Raw genomic sequence first — 24,344 nt, 5'->3', positions numbered from 1 at the left:
CTACTCATGGAAGGATGTTTGAATTGTAACTGTGTTAATGATGAGTCTGTGAAGCCTCTGTAACACAAACAACATTGTTTAACAATGTAAGTTGTCAAATAATGAAACTCGGTCGAACACCGGCATAGTTTACCTTTGGCGCTTCTCGTCTACACCCACGTTGGAATAGACTTGTTCCGCAGAGTCACGAGAACCTCAGGAGATGTGGTGACCTGTGTATCCATTCTCTGGATACAGCTGAATGGTACACAACTTGACAAACCCAGTGTAAACAATGTAAAAGCCAAGAGATTGATCAGGTTTAAGTGGCTTTTATCACTTATCCCAAATTTTTGAAAAAAATAACAATTCGTCAGTCAAGAGCCCAAAAACTGAGTGTTCATTTAGGAGCCATTTTGTGCAACGGTTTTAGCTCTTCACCACTTTCTGCTCTTTCCTTAAAATAAACTTTTCCACAAAAGAGTGCACAAGTTGGTCTTAAGAAAACTGAATTTAGGCGAGCTTAGATAAAAACAGAAAATCATCCCATTGTTGATGGCTTCAGGCTAGTAAACATCTTGAAATGGCTGCAGCTGCCTGGAATGTTTTATGTTAGCTTTAACGCATTACATTGCAGAGCGCTCCCTTTACGTTTGAGATCAATGCGACATTCCGTTTATATTTATTGTGAAACAACAAACTTGGCTGAGTCTGATTGGGGATTCCATTATTTCACCTCCCTCCAGAACAAAGCCATTGAAAAGGATCTGCATCCCTTCAGAAAGGACCACAGCCACAGAGTCTGTATGGCTTGAGTCACTGTTTCATTTTAGCGTTGGAACCGGCCACCCAGGATAACTGCTCTTGAGTTGGCCTTCAGTGCAGTCCCTCCATAAATTCATATAAAGCTTGCTGCAATCGACTTAAAAAACCTCCCTGTGGGGCACCTGAATACATGGTTGTGCATCCCTGTATCTTGGCCTACATTAACAGAGTGGTAAAGCCGTTCGACGCTTCCATCATGAGTACAACCTCATTTCTGTAACCTGTCTTTGGAATTGAATCGAGCTACTGCTTACCCTTTATCAGAAACCAATAAAATGCCACCAATTTCTCATAGGTGTAGAGATGCATGGTGGGAAACTCCTGGCCCACATCAAGCATGGATGCAGTTTCGCTCTTTTATGGCAGGCATGGATGAGCACATTATTGAAATTGCCTCTTCTATGGTGTCTGAATGTATTTCCAGGGTGTCATTTTAGCTGTAGAGTCTCACCCTGAGAAAAGACCTGCATCCTCACATTAACATCCACTTATGTCCTTTCCTTTTGAGTCTATAGCTTCAGGCTGTGAGAAATGTGGACTACATTGGGCAACGCTTTGTGCCCACCACTCTTTCTATGATGCATTTTCCTCCGACACATTTAGTTATTTATATTGCTTCTCGATGGTCTTCAACCTTTCTCTAAAAAGGCGTGTGGAATATCTAACTACTTAGAGAAATAACCTTGTAAATAGGCAGGTGGCTCGGATGTGAGTTCCTGGACAAGTGAGGTTTGGTGTGAGTGCAGGGACTTTGAGGTCTCTTTTGGGTATGTTCATTGTTACCACCTAATTACAGGGAGTGAGATCCAACTAGGAATTTCTCCACAAATGTATATGGTTTCACTTTCAATCTCTGAAGCAGTAACTGTTGCTCCTCCCATCGGAAGGACAGGGTGTGGTATCCATCTGTCTGCCATTTACCGGGCTGCGGTTTGCATGGCTTTGCGGGGTGTGGCTTACTATGAGTGGAAAAATGAAATAAACAGAAAATGTCATCCAGAAATCCTGTTCAGCGCATGAGACATAGGGAGAAAATGGATGTAGATTTTTAAAAATGCTTTTGGCTGCTTGACTGGGCGTTTTTAAACTGGAAGCAAAAAGTGCTAGTCATTTAGTAACAAGCTTTCTCTTTTCATCTTAACGGCAGCTTGTTATTGATGTCAAACAGGAATATTAAAATGTGTAATAGGAAAACACCCAAATCCAAAAAAGGATCTGAAGATGAACTTTGTGGTTAAAAAAAAATGGTTGTGGGTTAGAGAAAAATTGAAACTGACTCAAGGTCTCTGTTTTTAGATTTGAGTTATTACATAATTCATACTTTGGCTAAAAGCATCATTCTTTCATGTACTTCTAGAGCCCCCTGTTTCAATTGAAAACGCAATCTCTCCAATCCCTTCCTAAGTGCAGTAGAACCAACCGTATGCAAATAAGTGACAGACAGAGCCATATTTCATCCGACCAGCATTAAAATACGATAATTGTTAGACGCATTAATCAAAATCTCCATTGATTCAACGTCATGGGGAAACTGACCTTAAAATGCATCAGTGGCTAAGATATTGAATGCCTTCCTAGGCAGAACATATTCAATCTAGCTCACATCAGTGTGGTAGAATAGCAATATCCAATTATTTATTGTGTGGAATGTAAATATCTGAAACTCATAATGGCAGCAGCGTTATTCCTATGCAAATGTGAGTCCCTTCGAAGAACTACTTTAACGTAAAAAGTGAATAAATTGACTTTATTGAATATTTACGTTTCTCTTAAGGCCAGAAGCATTTATGAAGCATACAATACGTTTTTTTACATAATGCTTTCCTAGAAAAATTAAATCTATAATACTTATGTGAAAAAGCTAGCAACCTCTTGCAGAATTAACGATCAAACAGGATATCCACTGAGAAAAAAAAAATTTGGCACATTTTAACTTCTTTTAAAATCATTGCCTAGATGGTGTTAAACCTGAATCACAACATCCGACAACTGAGTTTGTTTCCTATTCCTAATTTACAAGCACATACAGTGATATTGATTCAATATTTGGGCCCTGTGGCATTGCCTTTTTTTATTAACAGAAAACTCTTTTTTTTCTAATTCTGAAACCTTTCCAAAATATGCACCAGTCGAAAATATAGCAATAGAAATGCTCCTCCTCTGAGGTCACTGACATAATGTTAATCAACAGGTTTTTCAGCACAGCAGTGCATACATACATTGACCTTTTTAAAAGGTAGGCTGTGGCCAGTACCTAGCACTTCAAACCCAGCATGTTTCCTTTTAGATATTTTTTGAGGTGGAGCTGCATTAGACTATTCTCTGCTGATCGATAAGAAACCATCTTTGTTAAGGTGAGTAAACATTTTGCAGCCATCTGGATGAGAGAAGCTTGTTGACTGAAGAATAACCTCATTTTGTACTACGGGTGGTGGGAGCAATTATGGATATAGTTATGAAATTAGCTATGTGTCCTGCAGATGAAGTTTTTTGATATGTCTAATATATATATATATATATTTATATATATATATATATATATATATATATATATATATATATATATATATATATATATATATATATATATACATACATATATATATATTATCTTTAACTTTTAGAGTGGGTGTGTTTAATAACCCTACAACTGCATTCCTCATTCAAAGGCTCATACAAGTGTCAACATGTTTAACAAGTGCTCTGGTTGCCATTGGCTGGCATCCATTAATTTCATGGATGAGACTGAGTTCATACAGTGGCTCTGATATTTAATTTTAGTCTGTATGCATCCATTGACTCTGGAGATATACCAGTATTTATAAGTCTTGCAGCAACACAATTCCCATTGGACCTTGAAATCTACTTCTAACACTTGGCTGTAGAAATGTGCCAGTATCTATAGATTTGCTACTTGCTTTTGTCTCGGAGTCGGCCAGCACTCATTAACCGCTTCGATGCGGTGCACATTTCTTCGCTGTGCGGGTGTATTTTACGGTTGCGCGAATCGGACGGCCCACAGCTGTCCGACGCACACGTCCACCGTGACGTCAGATGGACGGGGGCCGTCCGCCCCATGGAAGAGGTTAAAACAAAGGATATGTTAATATTTACTGATAAAGAAGTCTTATCGTTTTGGTGCTAATAATCAAAATCCCTGTGGCTCTAAACATGTACCACTCATTTTTGTTGTGCTGTATTAATTGTATTAGTTGATCCTGAAAATATACTGAAGCTTATTTGCCCTACAAATTTATCAGAATCCATTTGTGTAAGAAAGTGCCCTCTTTTTGCATGGCTGTCCCCACATTTTACCAAACTGTTGTGGGTTGAGAGCCTGCTGCTATCGGGGGTCTGAAACAATGCACATCTTGGGACGAGATGCTAAGCCTTCTCCCCCAGGATGTGCAGGGTCCATGAAGGGGGAAGCTTGAAAAGCCTGCCGCCTTTGTGAGCTACCCCAGCCATTCACTGCTTCCAGCAACTGCAACCACCGGTTCTGACCCCCACTTTGGGTGGGAGAATCGGTGGGAAAACCAAGTGAGGAGGCAGGTGGGCCCAACTCAGGTGGGGGAAGTGAGGTGATGCACAACTTTCAGTCCCTGCCATCTTGCAGATGGGGGACCCAGCGAACCAGAGAGAGGGATTTGCCCCTCCCACTTGAGGGTTGCATAATAGGGGGTGCACTTGTGTGTGTGTGTGTGTGTGTGTGTGCGCGCGTGTGTGTATGAGTGGGGGGGTTCTGTATGTATGTGCGTGCGTGTGCGCTTCTATGTATGCGCATGCGTGTGTTGTGTGGGAGCTTCGCGCAGCGCTCGTACTTGTGCGCGTGCCACTTTAGAATCGCCTGCGCGCGGCCAGGAGTGTCTCCTGGGAAGCACACTCGCCAACAAAAGGTTCTCGGCGGAGACGCGCTTCCGCGCGGCTAGCCGAGACCTAAAAAAGGACATGAGAAGCTGTGCTGAATTAAGAAGAGGAGGACGCCCACTGACTTGGCCCCAGCCCTACCGGCCAGTCCCCACCTCGAACCTGCTCCAGTGAAATCCCGGTGTGTTCTACAGCCAGCAGCCCCCAAGAACCCGGAGGACCTGCCCTGCCTTCCAAAACTAAGACTTTGTCTCCCGTGAGCACCGGATTTCCTCACCCACAGGCTCTGGCTTAGGCCAAATCAGCGAGTCTGCACCACTCTGCACCCGACGCCGATAGCCTGAGTTCGAGTGGCCCACATCCACGAGGAGGTCTCCCCGGTGATCCTGACCTGAGATCTGGTGATCTCTGACCTGCCTCAAATCTCCAATCAATGCCTGCAGTCCCTTTCTGAATGATCCCTCCGACCGTGACCAAAGCTGGTAAGAAAAACCTGACGCCTAAAGACACCCCTGCACCCAACGTCCCACAGCCTTTGGTGGACAAACCAACAGGGTCCCAGCATCCCCGTGCATCCCAGCTCACCTCTCCAACTGATGATCACCTCCAGAAGATCTTCATCCCCAAGCCTGCAGTATTTGTTGCAACCAGAGAATCCCTATTGAAAACAACAGGGCTCCCGACACCAAAACAGCACCCTGCACCCAGCCATTCCTGTGCCGCTGCAAGTGCAGCTTGTGTGCTAACTCTGATCCCCCTTTGCCCTGAGCCTAACACCAGGAGCTTTGCTCCCACAATCTTGTGGCCTGCTCGTTGGCAGCCACCAAGCGGAGACCTCTATCCCCCATTGGATAACATTGGGCCTCAGCACCCGGCCCCCCTAGTGACGCTGAGGGTGCTTGAAGAGCGCATCCTTGACCCTGGGTGAACCCTGGTGCTAACCCCAGAATACCAACTCCCACAACACAGTACTTACCTGTAAACTGATAACTTCATTTCCTCCCATAGGATTGCATTGACTGATTTTCTGTGAAAAATCTTTTAAGCGATGAGTTGGTTTGTATGAAAACTTGAAGAACTGCAAATATACAAAATCTGCATTACTTACCTTTTCTCTAGGAAATGTCCTAGAGTGATATCTAGGCATATCACACTGAGTAGAAAAAGTACTCTAAAAAGTAATCAAAAGTAATTCAAATGTAATTTCAACTGTATTCAAAGTACTTACAAACCTATCACAAAGTCATTTCCATTCTGCTTGCTTGTATTGTTCAACCTACCTCTGCCATGCTTGCTTGGTTCTAGAAAATAAATATACCTAAATAATATTTTTATACAAATATATTGGTTGAGTTCAGTCTTTGAGTGTGTGACATAATTTCTTGCCTGAGTGTGTAGATAAATGTTTAGCACTACCCTCTGATAAAGCCTTGCTGCTCGCCCACACTACCACAAATAGAGAGTAAAGTATTATCTACTTTCACGTATGCCTACCTTTGGGGTTCCACTGGACTCTGTGCACACTATACCTTACTTTGGTATAGTATATACAGAGCCAGCTCCCTACAATTGGTCTTTCAGAAGTGCCGAAATCATTGGCATAAATTTATAACAGCATTATTTGGCTCTTACTCCTTGGCCATGAAGATGTCCCAGTATCCAACTTTGGCAAAGTAATACATTAGCCTAAAAGAAGTTATAGAATTAATTAATCATGCCAATAGACTGGTTTACACTGGCAGTAGGAATCTCTTTCCATCCAATAGTTCTAGACATGTCAGTACATAGTCAATGGGAGGCTCTATATAAGTTCCCAGAACAACAAAGTATGTCTGCACTGCTTCACATGTTTCATGACTTAGTCCTTTGTTGCGTCTTCGGGGCATAGTAAACCCTTGAATCTGTTTGGATGCAAAGGTTTACTATGTCCATTGTCACAGTGCAATTTATGCAATATATGTAATATATATTCCGGTACAAAAACAATGAAATAATAGAGATCTTTCATGACTAAGCTAAATTATTTGAGGCTTTAGAATGGATATCGGTCAGATGGAGTGCCTCGATATAAACTGCCTGAAGTTCATTGAATGTACAGTTTTCTATGGCCTGAGCAAGCAACAAAGACTTAAGTTGTGAAACACATATGGACTGTCCTATAGTTTTGAAGGTAGTTCCATATTATTGAGGTTTTCTCATATAAGCAATAAAGACATACTTTGAAGAGCTGAGTACTTACATAATGTGTCCCAGTGACTGGTGTGTAAGTTCTAAAGAGGAACTTTACATTGCGTAGAGTGTGGCACTGCACTTTTCCATTTCACAATTGTTACATGAATAAGCTCTTGACATGTTGGGCATGCATTGTTTATATATCCTCCATGGGTTTACACCCATTACCCTAAAAGATGTATTAGTATCTGTTGGATCATGTCAGAATTTTTCCAGTTGATAAATGCCTTCGACCAATATCTTCTGTCTCTTTGATATTGCTTAGTAGGAAAACCACCATTTTAACAAATCGTAATTATTCACATTTGTCATAACTTCCTGATTGTATACTGTGTCAAGAAAAAAGTTCTCAGCCTCTGTGTTCTTTGTGTTAGTTACAATAAATGGTGACTCTCTATACCTCCATATTGTGCATGTTTAGAATGTTTATGTATCTTAGAGTTGACTTCAGAACAAAAATAAATAAATAATCTTCTGTCTTTGTCACTGCTAACTTTGACTTTGAAATCTCATGTTCTAATCCTAAACAGTCCTTTTGATGATGCAGGCAAGAAGACAACAAGACCCTAGCCCTGGCTCAAACCTTGGAAGTGGGGATGACCTCAAGCTACGTTGATCCACATGAGGCACAAATGTACCATGGATCTGTGAAGATTTATCATGTGTACACGGGTGAAGACAATGATATCAAAGACCAGAAACTGTGATTACTGGGTGTATATCTCTTCCTCGACATGCGGCAGACACAACCTCACCACGAACTGCCACAGTTTGCACTATGTTCATGTTCCGATACTCACGTTTGCAATTTTAAGCATGTAGACAATAGTCAATCTGTGTGAATTTTTATATATTTTTTTCTATGCAAGCTTATTTTGATGGCACTATCAGATGGAAATAATATGTGATTGTCTGACAAGAAAGACAACACAGGTCAAAACTTCTCATATGAAGCAGAAAGTTTCCTTCAACTGCTTGGAAGCCATGGAGTTACAATGTTCTTATGTTTGTAATTTGTTTGTATTAGGTTTTTTAAAATGTTTGCTATTCATGTTATTTTGCCTTATTTTAGATACTGTATGCCTCCTTAGGAGTTCCAAATCTGCTATGTATGTACACGCTGATATACAACTGGAGTACATGTCCAGGCCGAGTTCAGCAGCACAGTGCCATGGGTACACTTTTATCTGACATTCCTGTCCTGCTCCTGATCAATAATGTCTGCACCTTTGCTGTATGTTGGCTTCATCTTGAACAGGCCTAACAGCAAAATCAGACACTGTGTGATGCCAATATTCATGTGTTTACCCAGCTAAGGGATTCCTCTTCCGATAGCTGCTTTAATGTTGTTGGATCCGGTTTACTGCGAATGGAGCATATATCTTATTTGTGACTTCACTCAGATGTTAAAAATGGATTTTCCAGATGTTTTCAGAAAAATCTAGCATTGACTGGATCTTCCACATTCAATCATCCAACCCGAAGAACCTGAAAGTAAGATGCTTCTGTAATTTTTGCCCCCCACCGGTAACTGAGTTCCACATCTGATGCGATTGAGTGATTAAAAATGGGCAAAGTATAAAGATCTGCACAAATGGAGTAGTTACAAGCAAGCAGAATTCTAGGTTATGCTTTGATTGTGGTTTATGAAAAATGAGACATCTCATGGAATGACAGCATTATAACCTAGTGACTGCAAAGTAATCTTAAGCTGCAGGGCCTTGAAAGCGTCATAGAGTATAGAACGGTTAAACACAATTTCTTTTTTAGTGATCCATGTAGTGATATTTTAGTTTGTAGATACAGTAAAGTTCCCAAAAACCAGTGACCCACTTCCTAAGAATCACCATCGTAATTAGAACTGATGCCCTCATGATGGCAGCAATAATCTCTTTCTTGTCCCCCAGCGTGGCATTGATGCACGGTAAACACAAGAATTAGTATAGATACTTGGAAGCTCTCAGCGTTCGGCTGAGTCTCAGGGAATTAGGTTCCATCTCAAGAGGGGCCCTTCCTCAAGGAAATTCCTCCACATATCCTCATGAAATATGTAATCTAAGGTACTAAAATCTGGAGTTAAGAATAGTGGATCCATACTTGTCTGTATATACTTACCTTCACAATTGTTGCGGTACTTGATGTTCTAGGTACAATGTTTTTATAGCACAATGTTTAAACTCAATATTCTGGTAGTAAACCAAATCTGGGAGTAATCTCAGTCTGTTTTTCAGATATAGTCTGGTGGCCAATTTATGATCAAAATACCAATATTTCCAAGTTCCCGGCGTTCCCACTTGACTACATTGTGTTACTCAGGGGAAATCTCATCATGCACCTTTGCTGGACAGATATGTTCAAGTTTATAAATGCTGTAAAAAGACTCAACTCTATTACAAAGCAGAAATGTTATGTGTGAACTGTTTTAAAGACTGATTTCAAATATGGCTCTCTGGATCAGAATTGGAAGCTGAAAGAAAATCCCTCTGTCCTGGATTATTTCCTGTTTGTGGCTCTCCTTTTGATTACAACAGTTATCCTACAATTTGCTCTTAAAGTACTGAACTTGATTTTGCTCTGCTATGCTCCTCTAGTTGTTTTTTCTTCCTCGTTCTCCCGTAGACAGCACCGTGTGTAGGGCTATAACGTGCCCCCACTTCATGCTGTCTGATATATACAGTCAGTCAATTGGCTTTATTTCGATAAAAATTATCTTTAAAAGCGTATATATAGTCGAAAGTTTAACTCCTCAAATTAAGTTGAGCAAAGATCACAACTTCTCAAACTTTTTCTGGCTGACAAACATTTCCACAGGAAGAAGACCTTTTGCAGGACATTTTATCACCACTCAGACCTTTTCTGCAGATGTAGTTTGACTTCCCCCCCCCCCCCACCCCCCCAAAAAAAAACAACCCTTTGTGGGATTTTCAACCTGCTTTAAAAAAATCACTACGTTTGTGAAGGTAATCAATTGGCTGAAGTTTAAAAAAATACGAAGTGTGCAGAAGCAAACTTGCCTAGCTTTGCACACCCTTGTTTATTACTGATAAGAGGGAAAGGTTACAATCGAGTATTTCAGCTCAGGTAATTATTGCTAATATATATTGATTTTAAAAGCCGAGAGCTTTTTATGGCAGGTACAAATTTCAATACTGACGCCCAGAACTGTCTCAAAAATTAGGGTTGCTAATATCAGGTTCTTTCTTTTTGTTTTTTACTCAATCTGATGGTTTTTGCATTGTGTGCTCACAGGTTCTCATGCACTGCCCTCTTATTACCACATAATTTGTATTCTGTTTCCTTCTGCCACTTATCAGGAGATGCAGAGTCACAGCTTAAACTTCCAAGGGGTCATTTCTAAACGAAGGGAGACTTAAGAAAATATCTGCATTATTTCATGGGCCCTAGATGTGCAAATGTTACCTTTAATGTAAGGTGGGAGGCCGGCACTTCTACGGAACTATCAATAGTGCAGTGTGCACAATGGCACCTAGACACAATGACGTCTTTTACTAGCTAACCACAGGCGGTGGTTGTATTTTCCTTGCTCTCACAGACCCTGTGGCTTTTCTTGTTCGCCACTGACTTCTACGTTTAGCTGGTAGTCCAAAAGATTCTATGGTGGCAGCCTGCACCCATTAGTGAATGGGGAGTTTTTCCACTCCTCAAATCTCAGCAAAAGCAAGCTCCGAATCAGTGCTTAATTTGTGCTGTTGTTTTCCAGTGCTCAGCACCGGTACTTAATTGTTAACACCTGTACTTATGACATTCTGCTACATGGTGGCGCTGTTTACCTACTTCTGTACTGAGCACATCAGTTTAACAATTAAATAGACATATAAAAAATAATTCTAGAACATCCCTCCATTCTTAACTGCTTTGGGTGGCCTGGAATTGTCCAAACAGTCACATTTACGAGATTGTGATATTTACTAGGGAGTGTTTATACTGGCATGTGGCTGTAACAGCAGTTCCAGTCCATAGTGTAACCTGCAGGGACTTCCTGTGCAATACCTTGGGCCCTGGCACTTGTTTATTTACAAATTAAGCACTCTGAAGAGATGGACTAATTTGAGCTGGAGGTTCTGACTTACCCCACGGAGCATCAGACGGATGGAGAGCCCTTTGCTGACACATTTCAAACATGCATTCTGAGTCGTTGTTGGGTGTCCTTCCTTCCTTTCCATTACTACCCACTGCTATGCGCGAGCGTGCTCTCTCTTACCACGAGACTGTGAGGCCTTCTGCGTAATACCAGCAATCCGCCCAGCTCTGGTCTGAGCCCACCGCAGCAAGTAAATAAGAAGTTTAGACGGCACATCTGAAGTTGCAGGAAATTGTGTCAGCTACTTTTTATTCTCCACAAATTAAACCAAAGAGAAATCTGTGTAACATGGCGCGTCAGCCACACTGCACAGCGTTTTCGCCTGAAGGCCTTCTCACAGCAAGTTTTCTCTATTCAATGGAACTGTAACACAGCAGCAGTTCAGGGCTTTCTGTCAAGGCATGATGCTTCTGTGGATATAAATGTTTGCTTCCCATCACAGGTCATGATACACAAGGGCGTGGTTTTTTAATAGGAATTGGCAGTCAGAAAGGCCCTTTGGTGTACGACTTGCAGTAATGCCCAGGGACATCTTAAGGATTTTGGGGGCCCTGGGCCAAACATATTTTGGGGACCCCTGTTCAGAATAGCTTTGAATTTAGGATGCAGTGTCAGCTCTTTCATGCCCTCTGTGGCCAGGTCACTGACAATGCACAGGCACACTTGTCCATATTCAAAATTTGTTTACATCTAATATTGAGGGATAGTGATTTGTGTTTTTAACATTGTAACACAGCAACAGCTCACTAATATTACTGCAAATAATATCTGTGACACCCTCCCACTTCTCATATGTGAAATCCGATCTAATTTTAAATAAAAAATAAATTACACGTAAATGGTATTTAAAACAATCTGTGTTTAAAAACCATTCAAGGTCATCAGGGCACCAGTGTGTGGAGAACAGAGTTTGCTCTATCATGGGGCCCCCCGAAAGCCTGGGGCTCTAGGCCAGAGCCCACTTTGCCCATGCCTTAAAAGGTCTCTGGTAATGCCACCTCCGATTGTACTACTGAATATCGACAATAGGAATGCCATGATACAAGAATATCATTGACAAAATATCGAAGAAGAAAATATCGAAAGGTAACGGTATATAGAGGAAGAATAGATTTTACAATTCTTAACTCTATATCTATGTGCTTTTAAGCTATATGTTTCATCTAGGTACATGTATGTGGAGTTGGGTATAGAAAATCTATACTTATCTTTCCATACTTCGATTTCAATAGTCTGCCCTGGATATGTCAATACCACAATAGTCTGTCTTCAGTATTCAGGGGGCCATGCACACACAACTCATTCCTGGGTGGCTCTGTACAATTCCTCAGCTTCACTTTTAGATTTTTTTAAAACCAGGACGGTGTGTGCATGTGCTCTGCACGTATGATTTCTCAAAAGAAACTGGAAAAGGAGATGAGCGTACTTTGTGTAAAGTTTTCATCACTCTTACTCATGAATTTATAAAATGTATTCTTTTCCGTGCACATTGATGCATGCTTAAGTGAATGACTGCAGTATGTCATAGTTGTTTCTGCGAGTTCATTTTTATTTTTTGCAAATCAGTTATGACAGAAAAATAAATGTTTTTGAGTCTGTCAGTATGAATGGATACATTTCTGCATCATCATATATTACACATATTGCATTGTCTGCTGTGTTTCTGCAAGGCTTTAAAAGCATATAGCACATTGATTGTTTTTGGTGCAACCTATATCTCTATGGTTGGTCAATACTGTTACTGAATTTTACAGTGAAAATACACATTTCGTGCTCTATTGAGCAGACAGCTTTAACTGTCTCCTGCCTGGAAGACACACCACTCTCTCTGAATAAATGGCCTTTTATTCCCGTCTCCAGATCCCTAGTCGGTACCAAAGTTTTACATTTACTGTTATAGCTGCTGACCAAAGGCTTAAACGGCACCTCTGTGACCTCACTACACGATTCATAATATTGAGAGTGCATTTATTCTGAATTTTTCATATCCTATTGTATATATTGTGTTTGCAACTCATTCAGGTGTTCATATGAAGCTGGTACAGTCATATCTTGTTGTATTTAAAGAGATCAGTTTTTAAAACTCCAGCGTATATGGTACAGGACATTCACTATGTGTTGGTTATATCCAGCAACAATACAGAATTTGTTGATCACCCTTAAAATCTCAATGACAACCTTTAAATTGCTGTTCCCCTTCTTCCACTGACTCCAGTCAGATGCCACCAAACACAGACCTACCACACACGCGGTATCACAGTGTATCCACAGTATCTGCTCCCTTCACAGCGACACCCGGTGAAGAGCAGACATCACACGGTGGATCAAAATGTGGACTTGACACCCCTTCATGGAGTGGATATCAAGGTCGCACCGTCGATGTCCAGTACTGGGTGTGGAAACACCCCAGGACCCAGCATCAAGCCCCGCCCGCCTAAGGCCCTGATCTGCTCCTCTGACAGGGTGAAAAATGTGTAGAAGTTGGCAGGTCTGGAAATGCTCAGTGGTTACAAGTGATAATGGGAGTGAACATTGCAACAATCTATGAAGATGCAGGTGTTTGAAGATGTTGACACCATAAAAAAAGATGGTACCACAAGCAATGCAGAGGATGGTACACATAAAAAGCCTCAACATTAACCCTCCCCAACCCAAACACTCTTGAAATAAAACAAGCAGCGAGTGATGCCATCCTTTAACTGTCTTGCATAGTTTGTGTATATTTGGTTTCCAGTTGGCCATTTACAAACGGTTTCCTATGAGAAATGTGTTTTTGGATATCTACTTCTTTAGTATAAAAAAAATGTTGATTCAAGTTGTTGCATCTTAAAACCTGCAGCTAGTGTCTACTTGTCCTTTCAGTTGTTTTTTTTTTTATCTAGAATTTTTCTTGTGTTTTAAACTGGCTGTTGTACATTGTCCAATGTCCAGAAGCCCGCATACCCAAACAGGTACATGAAAACCCTTAAAACTAACTAAAATTTCAACAATGAAAAGACATTTGTAATATAAAAAGGGTTAAGTAGCTGTGAAGTCTTAGAATGCATGCCTTCAGTTGTACAGCCTTCCTTAAACATCGCATAATGAGACTGTCTTCTATATGCTCAGTTTCTTTTGCAGTCTGCACCCGATCTGCACCGCTGTGTTATAACGCATTCTAAGTCTTCATTGTGACCATTGTGGAGAGTGGTTTCTAACCAAAGAATCCAGGAAATGATGCTCTATGCTGATTAGTTCAGTCATTGTTAATGTCCCTGCTTCTCTTATCCTACAGCTCAGTGCTGCTCACCATTAATCTTAATGCCGGCGTTAAGATCAGGAGCCCTTTATCTTTTACTTTTGTGTGCAAACAATATTTTTTAAGTCCTTGTCCTAAATTATTGTTGCAATTTGGTATTTTTCATATCCGTACTTTCTATTTAAACAGAAGTTTCTTCCTAAGTATTGAGTTCCTTTTACTCCTGAGAGTTGCTTTAAGGTATACACGTGCTTTGGCTACCCCTGTTACTGTTACTTGTAATGTGCTGTAAAATATCCGGCATAATAAACTTCTGTGTAGTTAAAGTATGACTCTTACGCTTTTTTCAGACTCTGTGTTTGGATTATTGTAACTGAGGGTCCAGCAGTTTCAATTAAAAAATGAAGCAGCAATAAAGAAAATGGGTCTTATTAATAAAATACTGACACAGGAAGTATTGAAAGAAGCACCTGACCTATCAAGTCAACTCCTCCCTCAAGAGGATATCAAAGATGCTAACATCTTATACAACTATATTGTAAAGTCAGGCTCACCATCATGATTTTATATGGCATATACTGACTGTCAATGTCATGATACTGATATCAGCATATTTGCCAGTATGAAATGTTAGGAAAATACTGGTGTATAACCTTGCATCAAGATCACCAGAGGCATGACTGATTTATAGGATAACCACTAACATTGAATCATTTTTGATGATGTATGAAGAGAAAATGCTTCCCTTCACTCTCTATGGTAGTAAAAGTCTGCATGTGTTAAAACTGGAGTGCCTTGACTAATTGAAGAGATAATTCTGGAAGAATCTTCTGCATCAAACTATGTTTTTCTCTATTGAATCATTAAGATTGCAATTTGGTATAGGTGGGGTTTATTCCAAGACACCGGGAACTAGGATCCGACAGCCAGTGACAATATGATCCTGTGGGGAATTGAAATGTTGAGCTGTGGGAGAGAGAGAGGTCACAGTCCTGGGGTGGACTGTTGCTATTTTCAAGCAAGGCGAAACAATCTGTCCGACTGTTAACCTCAGTGGTTAATTTGTGAAAAAATAAGTACCAGGGCCCTCGTCAGGAGGCAGCTTGCACCATCCCATTCCTCCTGTTAGTGCATCCTAAAACAGAACTAACTACTAACCATGAAAGTGGGGAGAGGATGTGGCGTAATGGCCAGAGCAGTCAACTTCAGAGCAGATGAACCAGGTTCAAGTATCGGCATCAGCTCAATATACTTTGATTCTCGGCAAATCACTTAATCTCCCCATGCCTACCATAAATGAATGTGTCCTTAAGGGCACCAGTGTTGATGATTAGGTGCCAGTGCTGAGCACTGGAAACCACCGGCTCAAATTAAGCACTGGTTAACCTGGCTGAAATGGATCTTTAACTTACCCCTGCTACCTTGGCTCAAGCAGTAAGGGTTTCCTAAGAAAAATCATGTGTAGTACTTGTTCGACAGCTAGTCAAACACAGCACATTAATGATATACAAAACTTAAAGGTCCAAACTAAATTAGTTGAAAAGATAGCAAATAAATAAAACAAGTGAGATCACTCAACGAGGAAAATGAACACAAATGGTGCATAAGTATAGTATCAGAAATAATTAACAATAAAAAAGAAACCAAAATAATCCAGAATAATCTAGAATTTTCATCAATATCTAGAGTGTGTGACCTAACGGAAGAGGCTGTGAGTGGTAAAACTATAGTTGTCGAGTGCGGGGCTCCGCAGGGATCCTGCCTTTCCCAGTGTTCTTTAACATATTTGTACGACCACTACATCAACTCATCAGAGCTGCAAAGCGAATTTCAAAATTGTGAGACGGATACACAAATCGTTTTTCACTTATTCAAGGTGAGATCAAGGACAACAAGAGTTTCAGCTAACATCTTTAGTGGAATGAACAACAACTAGCTCAGCCTCAATACGATCAAGACCAAATACATTCATTTTTAATTAGAACAAAGGTTAGGATGGGAAAACATTGATCCACTTAAGTCTCATCCAAAGTTGAAAATGTTTAGATCACACTCAAAGATAATGTAAGGATATTGTGGGCCCTGCTCTCAGATGTCTATGGAGAGTAAGGTCAGTGATATTGTCTCCCAAATACTAACCCAAATCAATGGGCAAGTCTTGTCTGTGGCACCTAGGGATATTGTTGCTAGAGTCATTATCACTGCTAAAACTGATGACGGGGACTCGTCACATGTTGGCAAATCTAAGAACAACCTAGGTAAACTACAAGCCTGACATATTGCAGCAGTCTGACCATTTGCCAAAGACTTTGTATATCACTCCTATTTGCTAGAAAGTCAATTGGCTGCTGAATGCTCCCTAAGTTAAATTTAAGAGTCGCACAACCACTTTTATGTTAGACTCCGGCAATTTCCCCGACATCTGAATTTATTCTTCTACCCAAAATCATCAGATAGAAGGCATCCGGCAGATAATGTACGTATGTTTCGTATGGATCTGAAGAAAACCCACATGGTTGGTAACAGAGCATGAACGGGAGATTTGCACATTTGTGATATTACATTTTATATATTTACAATCACGTTATATTCCACATATATTTACAATTTTATGCACAGTGAGGTCAAGTCATTTGCCCAGAATCACACATTTTAAAGTTAAGTGCCAGAGCTGGCATTAAAACCAAAAGTCCAGATCACAAGGTCACCAGTTTTGGCACTAGACTAAATGTCTGTGGTCTAGAACCCCAGAATGTTGCATGTTCTTGGAGGATTTCTGTCTCGTAAAACTCATGCTCTGTAAACTGCACCAAAACCACACTTCTAAGCCATGCTGTGCTCAGTGGCCTCTAGAATAAGGAAGTCTATCATCAGGTGACAATATGGGCCATTCCTGGCCAACTTCAGATATAAGAATGGCCTGGAGGAGCTGGTATTATTATGTTGATGTATTTTGCACTGTTAAATCACCTGCGGATGTTAAAAACTAGACAGACAGCACCACCATGTGGTGGACTTTCAAACATAAAGGGCAAGTGGTAAGTACCAGCAACCACTGGCACAAATTCTGCACTTCTCTTGAGGCTGCGACCTGGTGCAGGCTTGGGTGTTGGGGCATAACTTGAATGCTAGCTCTGCAAACAGGTTCACTGTGGCTTCAGGAGTCACATTTTAAAAGTATCTGGAGCAAAACCCACTTTGCATTTTACAGGTTTCTTCAGAACTAGGTCCTAAAAGCTAGCGGCTTCTTAGAGCAACGTGCCCGGGCTACTGGTTCTGCTTAGCTCCTTCAGCGCTCACAGTTTTCAAAACAAAGTCTTTCCTGCGGTGCATCATCAGTGTGAGGCTCTAAAGCGCAGACATGGCATCAGTTTCTTCTGTAGGCCACAATGCAACCGGATAGTCTTCTTCAGGTGGTTCCCAGCCAGGAGAATTACTAGTGTCTTTCAATCTAGTAAGACATGTCACTTGGGTGCTCATACTGAGCTGTTTCATGAATGCCCAGGCTCCCATCCGTGTTGGCCGGGTTCTGCCTCTGGATACACATGGAACACTTTCCAATGATGTGATGCTCAATCCACTCTCCAACAATTTAGAGACACAGGGAGCAGATGGGCTTGTTGTTCCTGCATGATTTCTGGCTCTGATGAGTCTTCTGTGGTTGGAAGCACTTGTTGATAGTAAACCCATGCATGCTCTTTGTGGCCCATGCATATATATTGGTACATTATAGTCCATGCCTCCCAGGTCCAGTTGGCACCAATAGCAGCATTTGCAGTAAGTGCAGATGCTCCCTTCACTCTCCTCAAGGCATGAGTCATTTGTACCTCTTAGATGTTGCAGGAATTCAATTAAATCAACATGCAGTGACTTAACCTGGCAACCCCAGATATACACACATCAGGCCTGCTAAAGAAGCAAAATACAGGGCATGCAGTAGTATACTCAAAGACTCTGGAGAGGTTGGATTCTGGTTACCTGGAGCCTGTAACTTACCATTTAGCTCTCGCTAGACTCTCACTTGAGAGCCCTACATCAGATGGACAAATGCACTATATGGTTGGAAGGCCCCAAGGCACTTGCGGTGTACCACCTCATTCTACATTTCATCATTCTACTCAACTCTGTATGTTTACCCTTTCAAGCAACTTGTGTGACACAATTTTAGATGCTGCTGACAGTGTGTTAGATTTTCTTTGGCATACACCCAAGGGGTATTCTTTTATTATGGGTGACTATTGTCCCCATGATAGCTGGTCCAAAGTTGTGTGGCACGTGCCTTTTTACCTGTAGCTGAGCGAGTAGATTGCCTACTGGCACTCCCAGAAACATCTGTGTAGTCTATCATGATTGGCCCCATATTAACCTGACTGCATGAGGTGTGAATGCTTGGATACTTGAGGGGTTCAGTACCCTCTGTTGGGGTCCCTATATAGGTAAGAAGCCCCTAAAGGTTGTAGGGTGCTTCATAGGTTTATTAGTAGTCAGAAGTATGCCGTTCTCATTCTGTGCATGCCCCTGGTGGTGCTTCAGCTGTTGTAGAGCCAAGTTCATGCCTCTGGTTTGGATTCGCATACCTTTCAATGAAGAACAAAGAGAACTCTTTGTGTTCACTATTCTTCGATCAAACGATTTTCCGCAGGTGCACCTGTGGTCCAAGAGATGAAACATCTGATCCAAGGGCATGGCTCATGAGGGCTCCTAGACTCAAAGATGAAGGGCTGTCTGTGGATCCCCCACATCATGTGAGCTGACCTGTCCAAGATGTGAAAGACCAGTATCATCTCAAGCACAAGGGGACAGGCCTCCTGACTTGAAGAGAATCTGCCATAAATCATCCAGGATCTCCTGACCTAAGATAGTAAAGATTGCAACTAGCTGACTTAGGTATAGTATAAAGTCAAGAAGTCATTGTGGCAGACTGCTATGCTTGACATGGATGGTGGGTGCGAGGCCTCGCGCCCCTGCCAGCATTAACCGGCATTCTTTGGTACTGATACAACTTGCCGAACTGGGGGACCTTCAACAAGAGGATGTTGCCTTTATGGCTTTTTTTCTCCTTTATGGCTTGGCACTCCTAAAGTCGCAAGAGTCCCTGGATCTACTAACTCCCCTCTATTATTGCCATAGCTACTTTCCCCCGTTGTGACATGTATACGCCAAAAAAAAGGAATCCCAATACTCCTAGGGAACCTTGGTAATGATAAGTTAAAGAAGAAACAGAGTTTCCATCAGGATCATATATATGTTAAGTCACTTCACTGATATTAAGGTATCAGGGCATTATTATACCTTTGTATGTGTGGCATCAGCTTAAAAATTGTTACAATCAATAAACCACAGGTGTCAATGATACTTGGGTTAAATCTTATAATTGAATATCAAGACACTGGGCATTCATAAGAAAATATTTTTATAAAATTATCAATTTTTTTTTACATTTCCACATATAGAATAACGCGGTGCAGCACATGTAATACATCAAAAAACGTGCATAAAAGACCACACAATTTATATAAAATGTTGGCTATTTCAAAACATATGAGCTAACATAAATGAAAGTCTTAAACGAGGCTCAAAACTCAACCCAAAGAGTTCAGAATATAATTATAGTCGACGTTTTGACCCATGTAGTTCTCAGTTAACCATAGTCTTCATCAGGACGTGCTAATTCAATATGACACAACCTCTATCAAAATAAATCGAAGACTATGAGATAGCTAAGCGTGATTGCTAATAATGTGGTGCCCGATCGCTACCATTGTTGTACTCGATGAGGAAATACACAAACCGTGATGGCTTCAAAAAGTGGTGCACTGTCAGTTACTAAAAAAACGTGCCAAACTCAGAGTTTCTTTCCACAAGTCTCTACACAATGCACGGAATGAGTCTCTCCTGAAAGGTGGTACTCACAAAGATTTTTATGGTGCTTCATGATCTGGCATACTAATAATCTTTGATGGAAGCAAAGCATTTGCCCTTGATCGTAAGTGAGCAGAGCATCTTGGGGCATATTATCAAGGGGCTTTATCTCCGCTTTTTTGGCTTTAAAAGCCAAGAAAGCGGAGATAAAATTATCTCCCTATTACCTAGCTGTCGCTAACACCAGTTCAGTTAGCGACAGCTAGACGGAGATAGCGACCATCTTGGACCCCGCTTTGCATGTCAGTGATATTTATCACTAATGACATGCAAAGTGGGCGTGCCAAGATGTTAGCGACTGGAAACAGTCGCTAACATCGCTATCTCCTATTACCAACTCTTGGAGATATTCGCACTAAGCGCGAATATCTCCAAAAGCTAACACCTGCCCATGAGCAGTTCTTAGCCATGTTATCCAATGGGAGGTGGATGACATGGCTAAGAGCATTAGCTCGGTAATGCCTGAATATCGCTAACTTTTCAGCGATATTCATGCATTATTTCCGATTTTTATCGCATTTGCGATAAACCTTGGTAATACCAAAGTTTATCTGCGATAAAAATCGTCGCAGCTCAGCGATATTTTTTTCTCGCTAACCAAGCAATAGCGATAATTATCGCTATTGCTTGGTAATATGCCCCCAGGTCCTTCTTGTTTGATCGCATTATGGGACCTGTAGGCCTGCTTTTGTAAACAGATAAAACTGCAAGTGCCAGGATGCTAAAAAAGAACTCAACAGGATAAATTACTGACCTGTGGCATCTTGACAGCTCTGTCAGTGGGTGGAGAAACCCACTTCCATGGCAGGAAAGAGAATCGACTTTACATTCACACGATATTGCAATTCTCCTCAGAGTTCTGTGACTCTATAAAGGAACCTGGCTTGGGGCCTGAACCTTCTATATGATCAATGAGCTTCTCTGCGACATGCAATATCCTTTATACCTTCCATATATTATTGTCCGATAAACTATATGAAGAAGTTATTCATGCACTGATACAAATTAACTGTTTTCAGATTTTAGAATGCAGTGCCTTAAGAACTGCACCACCACTGGGAACCATATACCCAAATTTCTCAAATAGGTAGAAAAAAATAGATGCAGGGCTCCAAATGAAAAGTTGTCCATTTTGGCCTAATTTAGGACAACCATCTCTCGACATGTTAATGAAAATAATGTTGACCTCTCTGCCCACTTTGGATGCTATATGGTCACTGGCAGAAGGGGCATGAGCACATTGTTTTACACACCAAATACACCGTGCAAATATGACTGCAGGCACATGAAAATAGACACTTCTTTAATGGCCCTATTAGTGTGACCTCAGCATTGAATAGTAAAAGCTGCAAGTATCTTACAGAATAATTTATAAGCCTTTCTCTGGATAGGAATCTGAAAGCAGAACTCTTTCTCGTGTAATAATCAAAGCTCGTTTGCAAATTACTGTAACCAAAATTCCAGATTACACACTTTGGGGCAAAGCCCGCCCGCCATCCCGACATAAAACGGGACCACCCACCATAAGGGCGGCGGTCCGGTGGGGGCCATTAGGATGTGCCCGCCACACTGGTGGGCGCATCCCGCATTTTTAACATTCAGCACCGCCCGCCACAATGCTGAAAATGCACATTGTGCACTTCAATGCACAACGTGACAGGCACCGTGCGGTGCTTGTCATGTTGTACAGTTAGCTGTAGGGGGTACCCTAGGTACACCACCATGTGTACCCTCACCCACCCCGGAGTCCCTGGGGCCTGCAACAGGACCCCACAAGACATTCCCGCATGTCTTTCCGTGGAAGCGTTGCCGCCATGGAAAAGCATTTCCCCGCCTTCACCCTAATATGGATGGTGGTGTCTAACAGACACCGCCACCATATGAAAACCTTTTCCACCCGGTGACCGGGCAGAAAAGCGGCGGACGGTCTTTCCATCCGCCATGGTCCTCCCTGCCATAGTAATATGGCGGGGGGAAATGGGTGGCGCGCAGGGAAGGATGTGGGGCGGATCACCACCGCCCGCATGGCGGTGGCGATCCACCCGACATCCTAATGGGGCCCTAAAGTTTCCATCATTTTAGCCACATTAAATTTAACTGTTAAATTTCATGAGACTAAGCAATTTAAAGTGATTAATTGAGGTATATAGAGCAGTGCAGAGTAGAGTGGTGCACAGTATACTGCACTCTATGCCAATGCACCTTATGCTACTGTACTCTACATCACTGCACTCTAGGCCACTGCACTCTACATCACTCCACTCTACACCACTGCACTCTACGCCATTCCACTCTGTACCGCTACATTCTATGTTATTGAACTCTGTGCAACTACACTATATGCCACTATGCTCTGCACCACTGCACTCTCCTATGCACCACTCTAATCTGCAGTACTGCATTCTACAACGTGGGATTGTACACTGCTGAATTCTATGCTGCTCCACTCAATGCCACTGCACTGTACATCACTATACTCTGCAACACTTTATGCCAATGCACTCTACACTAGTCCACTCTACTCTGTGCCACTCTATTCTACTCAACTGCACTGCACCCCATTTCTCGACGTCACTATACTCTGCAACACTCTATGCCAATACACTCTGCAACAGTCCACTATAGTCAGTGCCACTCAGCGTGACTGCATTCTACAACACTCTACTCTATGCCACTGCATTCTACGTCACTGTACTCTATGCCTCAACACTGTACTCAACTCCACAGCACTCTATGCCATTCTACTCAACATTACTCTACGCCATTCCACACTCTATGCCAATACACTCTACAACACTCTATTCTGCATCACTAAACTCTATGCGTCTGAACTCGATGCCACTACTCTGCACTACTGCATCTATACCAATGCACTCTATGCCACTGCACTCTACACCACTCTACTCAGCATCACTCTGCTCTACGACACTGCACTCTGCAGCACTCCACTCTACGCCATTGCATTCCATGGTCATTCTGTTACACTCTACACCACTGCACTCTATGCCACTCTACTCTACTTTACACCACTTCACTCTACGCCACATTACTCTTTTGCACTCTACTCTACTCTGCACTCTTCACCTCTGCATTCTACTATGAAACACTCTAATCTATGCAACTGCATTCTACGACGCTGCATTGTATGCTGCTCAATTCTGGGAGGCTGCACTCTATAATACTGTACTCTATGCCACTATACTCTGCAACCCTTAAAACCAATGCACTCTGCACCAGTCCTCTCTAATCTATGCCACTGCACTGTACGCTACTGCACACTGCTGTACCCAACTCCACTCTATGCCACTTCAAAACACAACACTTTATGCCATTCTACTCTACGCCACTCTTCGCCATTCCACTTTACGGCACTCCACGTCACTCTCCTCTACACCACTAACTTTTAGCCATGCTGAACAGCAGCCAGGCTGATGTACAACATTGCTAAAACCACAGGCAAAACCAATAGCTCTTGCAGAGGGAAGACCTATTGGCTTTGCCAAGGCTTATTTTTTCAATCATTCTACCCATACTTTTTGGCCCTCCTAGGAGTGACAGGTTTGATTCCCTAACACGTCCTACATAATGTAATTTCCACTTAAAACACTGGTTATTTCGAACAGCCAACAAATCATTTGACCCCTGTTGATGCCACGCCTTACACTAGAAATCTTATGGTAATGTTTCCAGTACCATAGCATTTATTTCACAAGAAACTGTGATAACCGGCTACTAAACATGTTACTGACTGTCAAACACTCTGGCGTGCGGTTACTGGGCATGCATCCTACTCTCACTGTTGTCAGTCAGTGACGTCCTCAACCACTGTTTGCCTGAATATATAAAATAGATTGTCAAAAGAGCACAAGCATAAAAAAAAATATTGAGGGCATCACACACCTGAACAATCATTCTACAATTACTTTCAGCACCACTGCCTGTGTGCAGACGTAAAGCTTCCCTTCGCAGCTACTGCAGAGTTGAGCTGGCTGTTTGTTTTCTGACCCCAGGTCGTTTATTCTGTGTCCAGACAAGATGGCGGCTTCGCCCAGGATCCTTAGTGCCAATATCGACACACTCTCCATCCCTCCCACAGCAATAACTTAGAGAAATTATTATTATTATTATTATTATTATTAAAACTTATATAGCGCGCAGCTACCCTGGGGCATCCCGGCG

At 41.8% G+C, this 24,344-nt stretch overlaps 1 protein-coding gene across 4 annotated transcripts in view; it reads left to right on the top strand.

Annotated features, from left to right (window-relative positions):
* The window catches only part of CBFB (core-binding factor subunit beta), a 224,957-nt gene extending 215,169 nt beyond the window's left edge, over positions 1-9,788 (top strand). For 2 of the 4 annotated variants that reach the window (XM_086947682.1, XM_086947684.1), the window contains exon 6: positions 7,451-9,788. In XM_086947682.1, the coding sequence (XP_086803808.1) occupies positions 7,451-7,519 (69 nt within the window). In that variant the 3' untranslated portion in view covers positions 7,520-9,788. Of the gene's footprint in view, positions 1-7,433 lie in introns of all 4 variants that reach the window. The other 2 variants (XM_086947685.1, XM_086947683.1) reach the window with 1 other exon arrangement.
* Positions 9,789-24,344: the final 14,556 nt, after the last annotated feature.

The sequence above is a fragment of the Lissotriton vulgaris genome, chromosome 12 (assembly GCF_964263255.1).
Source record: "Lissotriton vulgaris chromosome 12, aLisVul1.2, whole genome shotgun sequence".
Classification (NCBI taxonomy): domain Eukaryota; kingdom Metazoa; phylum Chordata; class Amphibia; order Caudata; family Salamandridae; genus Lissotriton; species Lissotriton vulgaris.
Note: the sequence above shows the minus strand (reverse complement) of the source record. Positions and strands in the feature narration are given on the sequence as shown.